This window comes from Nannospalax galili, unplaced genomic scaffold (assembly GCF_000622305.1).
Source record: "Nannospalax galili isolate Female #2095 unplaced genomic scaffold, S.galili_v1.0 scaffold72, whole genome shotgun sequence".
NCBI classification, from domain to species: Eukaryota; Metazoa; Chordata; class Mammalia; order Rodentia; family Spalacidae; genus Nannospalax; species Nannospalax galili.
The window spans coordinates 3,229,771-3,234,895 of record NW_008336933.1 but is presented as its reverse complement, the minus strand read 5'-3'; the positions used below and the strand labels follow the sequence as shown (position 1 = coordinate 3,234,895).

The 5,125-nt window shown below is 41.2% G+C and overlaps 1 protein-coding gene across 1 annotated transcript in view; it reads right to left on the bottom strand.

Moving 5' to 3' along the window:
• The window catches only part of Mak (male germ cell associated kinase), an 80,129-nt gene that overhangs the window by 43,619 nt on the left and 31,385 nt on the right, over window positions 1–5,125 (bottom strand). Inside the window, exons 5-6 of the mRNA XM_029562820.1 lie at window positions 4,668–4,747; window positions 926–1,058 (exon numbers count right to left, since the gene is read on the bottom strand). Of these exons, the coding sequence (XP_029418680.1) occupies window positions 926–1,058; window positions 4,668–4,747 (213 nt within the window). The remainder of the gene's footprint in view (window positions 1–925; window positions 1,059–4,667; window positions 4,748–5,125) is intronic.

Here is a 5,125-nt window from a genome sequence, read left to right as displayed (position 1 = left end):
CCATGATTTTGACATGTGAATTTCTTTTGTAGTTTCTGATTCTTGTGTGAGACTCAGGCCTTCAAGTTTAGGTCTGCTTCTTTTTGTGAACTTTATGTGTCTTTGTGGTTTACTTTTTAGGCATGAAAGGCTGGTTTGTCTAAGCTTTTGTTTCTCTCTTTTGATTTTACATTGGAGTGGCCAGATTGCTTTTGTCTTCAGGAGTTCCCACAGAGGCCCAGTTCAGATGAGGGTCAGATGTTTTCAGGCTTTCTCCTAAGGTCTGAATCCTTCCAGGAATGAGTTTGGCCTCAGGAATTTGGGGGTTAGACTGGCCTGGGAGCCGTGCTCAGGAAAGATGCTGGTCTAGGGCAGCTGGTGGCTGTGCCACCCAGAGATGCAAAGGCAGATAGGGTGGGAAGAGGCCCCAAGGACTCCTGGGGACTGCACTGAGGAGCTGTGTTGGTCTGGATGCAAAGGATCAGGAATAGGAAAGGTCATCCCCAGCATCCTGGAAAGGGGCTTGCAGGCCCAGGCAAGCAGAGCAAGGTGAGGGGGGTTGGCAGGCCCAGAAGCAGTGCTCCTGGGGCCCAGAGAAGGCACTAAGTTGGTCTGGATGAAAAGGATCAGGAAGCAGTATTGGTTCCCCAGGTGTGTGGGGCCCAAAGACAAGGAATGGGACAGGACCCAAACTAGGAGAGAACGGCAGGGCAGATGGGAGGGTGAATGAGGCTGGGGGAGTCAAGTCGTGGAGGGCATAATGGACTTACCCGGGAGAGAGGCCTCCGGGTAGGAGAGAGGCTTGTGGTGGGTCGTGCAGGCCCAGGGAAGCAGAGGGAGGTCTGTAAAATCTATTCTTATATTTTGTTTTATATACTCAATATGGAACTTCGGAAAGATAATTAACTAGTCAGAATAGGAAAGCTTCAACATAAACATTGCTCACCATCTGGTAGATACATAATCAGTATATGGTGGTTGTGATCTTAATTCTCTTGCAAGTCCAAAATCAGCAATTTTCACAAGTTCTGGACCCATACAAAGTAAGTTTTCGGGTTTCATGTCCCTGTGAAAAAAGCCTGGGCAAGCCAGAGAGGAAAAACACAATAAACTGTCATGCTTTTTGGTTTATAAATAAGATATAACTGAGTTACATCTTCTATTACAAACACAAGGTTAGGAAAGAAAAAATTTACTGTGTAAGAAGTAATGAGCTGTTGGAACCCTGATTTTTCAAAATAATTTTGAAGCCAGGCCATAATACCACACACCTTTAATCCCACCTCTTGGGAGGCAGAGGCAGGTGAATTTCTGTGAGATCAAGGCCAGCCTGGTCTACATAGCGAGTTCCAGGCCAGTTGGAGCTATTGGGTGACACAGTCTCAAAAAACAAACAAAATAATTTGGAAAGAGTTCACACAGTATATAAGATCATTAAAAACAACTACCCATTTGACATGTATTTTTAATCTGTGACTCCAGTAGATTTGTACACAGGAATAGCTACTGACCCATCATGACTATCTCCAGTTATTTCCACGACCTTAAGGAAGTTGGATATATCACTACTGTGTGATAGACAAGGAGGCCTAGGCTGAGATAGAAGCGTAACAAATTACTTCTGTTGGTGCAGTACTACTGCACTGTTATCTGGGGGTAACCAACAGCTATCTATTGAACTTAAAGTCCTCTCAACGGGAGGGAACTCATGGGTGACACTGTAAATATAACCAAATAGACATACTTAGAGAGGTCGTAGATATTAGAGAAAACCCCATCTCTGACATATCTCTAGACAAATGAAATTTCTTACTACATGATAATATGGATCTTTATATTTACAGACAAGTTATACCTGTCACCACTCCTCAAAGAAGCTTCGTTTTGCAACAGATGGAGGCTATTGCAGAGTTCCATAACTGGTCACACACAGAGAATATTGCCTGAGAGGTGCCCCAATCCTAAGTGACACATCTACAGTGGAACCTCTACAACTAAGGCTCATGGAACTTAGCAGAACAGGGGGCGGAGAGAATACCAGTGCATACCTCAACTCATCCTCGAAGCTTTCTCATTCAACAGAATGTGATGCACACAGAAGGCCACGACTGGCTACGTTTTAGAGAATAAGAAACTGCAGAGTGCATGTCCCTGAATAGGACTCCTATGTTAAACTTCACCCATCCACGGCTCAGGGACCATTTTGGAAGAGGAGGCAGAAAGACTGTAAGAGCTAGGGTTGGTGTTTGAACATAAGGAAACAAGCCTTCAGGTCACTGAAAACTTGTTCATATGAACTTGCAACAATGGTGACAGCATGTACAAGACCCATGCCTACTTAATCAGACAAAACGCCAGCATGGAGTGGGGGAATTGGGCAGCAGGCCCCAACCCTAGCCAAGGAACTATTGGCAAATGATTACTGTGGGGTGAGGGAGAGTAGATCTTTAGGGGAGTGACTCTAGATAGGCTGACTAGACTCCAGTGGATGAACTTGCACCAAGGGACACCTGGATAGAAATGCTTGACCAGATAGCACTTAACATATATGACAGAATACCTGAAATCTGGTGGTGTGGGGGAGTAATGGGGAATAGGGAGGAAGGAGGGGGTCTAAATTTGATTAAGATCTATTACATGAAACTCACAAAAGCTCAATAAAAGTATTAAAAATAAAAAAGTAAAAGAATCTATCTTCTCAAAGTATTCTATCTGAAGTGCTTAACTGTAGCAAGGATAATTTAGCCTTTGTTTAAAAAAAAGACTACAGCCCTCAGAGCATGCTTTCCCAAATTACCAGGTAGACAACTACATAGTCAACCCTAGATTATTCATAGGTTAGCAACTTTCAGCTACATTTTTTAAGATTTTTGTTCTCTCCTATTTTGTTTTGTTTTTGAGACAGGGTCTTTCTGTAGCCTGGCTGGCCTGGTACGCACTATGTAGATCAGGCTGGTGTCGATCACACAGAGATCTGCTTGCCTCTGCCTCCCAAGTCTGGGATTAAAAGTGTGTGCTACCGTATAAGTCAACTGAGGCAAACATCAAGTGTTGTTAAACAGAGTAGAGTTTAAACAGAGTACCAGTATTCCATGAGTCATTAAAATAATACCTAACCCTGTGTTTCTGTATACTTACAAATTACTGATATTGTGGTATATCATCGTGGGTTTTAGACTTTTTAAAGATATAGTTTATTATTTTTATTATTTATGTGTATAGGTATGTGCACACACATGTGGGAGCCCTCAGAGTCTAGAGGTATTAGATTCCCCTGGAAGTTAAGTTACATGCAGTTGTGAGCCACCCAACGTGGGTGCTGGGACCTGAATTTGGGTCCTCTGAAAGAGCAGTATGTGCTCTTAAATGCTGAGCCATCTCTTCATCCTGGTTTTAGTCTTTTAAAAGAAGTCAGTAATTTATTCCCAATAATTTTGAACCCCAATTAAAAAGCTGAGGATTCAGGAATTTTCTGAAATACTTCTATGGACTTTGACATAACATTTTTGGAAGATAAATGATTTCCGATAGCAGTCAGAGGAGAAAAATAAAAAACAATCATACAATATAGGATGTGCTACGGAAGAGACAAAGTGGCAGTGTCTGCCTGCCTGGGTTCAGAATGCAGCAACCCCACAGCACAAACCTTTCAACAATAAAGATCCAGTAATTCTAAACAAGTGCTTCTTAACAATAAACACATTTGATTTTTGAATTAATAATTATTTTGTCTTGGAAGAAATATAAAATTACACAAATTAAAAATAAGCAAATAGGAAGTTCATAGAAAATAAACATTGGCTTTCATCACATTCAGAAAATAGGAACTAAATGTAAATACTAAGGACAACTATAAAACAACACAGCAAGGGGCTCTACATTATTGAAATTCTTCTGAGTAATCACATTGATCAAAGATTTCCAAACTTTACCAAAATTAATTTGGAGGGAAATCCATTATTGAGAGATCAGAAAGAGAACAGGTCCCCAATGCAAGCCTGGTTCAGAAAGCATCTCCCAAACAGAAAAATCGAGGAGCCATCTGTCCAAACAGCAGAACAGCAGCACAGTAAAGCCAAACAAAATGAGCCATGGCCCAGCATCACAGAGCTGTCCTCATCACATGGCAGGAAATTGCATGCACAGTGGTTCCCCTCAGTACCCAGAACTCCTTCAAGACGGAGCCCTGCAGCCCAGCACCAGGTCGTGACTTTGCCGCTGCCGTGCCTGCTCTTCTCCTTCTGGTCTATCAATCAAATGCACTTTTCTTTCTACTTCTGTCTAATGGGAAAATTCTTTCTCAAACCTGCCCAAACCTCCACTATAAGAGGGACTTTGTTTCTCTCTCTCTCTCTCTCTCTCTCTCTCTCTCTCTCTCTCTCTCTCTCTCTCCCCCTCCCTCCCTTTCTTTCTTTCTTCCTTTCTTCCACGATGGCAGTTAGTGAGTACATGAAGAAGGAGACTGATGATCAGACTCCTAACGTGCTTTCTATACGAGAGGTAACCATATATTAGAGATATCTTAAGTAAAATTATAAAAACTATAATTTTTAGATGAAAAAGTCAATGTATTTAGACATGACCCCCCGATTTTTATTTACCTTACATAGTATTACTTAGTAGTTAATATATTATTCCTATGTGTGTGTCTCTAAAAGACAGGGAACTGATACTTAAAAGAAACTTACCATGCTTATGGATAAATGCTAGCCCTTGCAGTATTTGATACATAATATTTCTGATGACTGACTCAGGGAACAATTTGTTTCTGGAAGAAAAGAATAAATAATCATGACATTCTGTTAACCAACCAAAAATGAAGAAGGCAGATAACTTCTCTTGCTTTACAGCCTCTGTTGGCTGCAGGATACTGGCTAAAGGGATAATCAATAGATTTGTAGTGCTAAATATGATAAATTTAAAATGTGAAAATAGAGATGTTTTGTTTTGATGTTTCAGAAAACCTCAAATCCAACAGCAAATGTATTCTACAAATATTCGAGGATTAAATTCTAAACTGTCCCAGTAGGAGAAAAACTGTCAGTGTCAGTAATCAAACTGTATTAGAAAGGCTTTAAGAGTTAGCATTTGCAAGGCTGTGTGTGTGTGTGTGTGTGTGTGTGTGTGTGTGTGTGTGTGTGTGTGC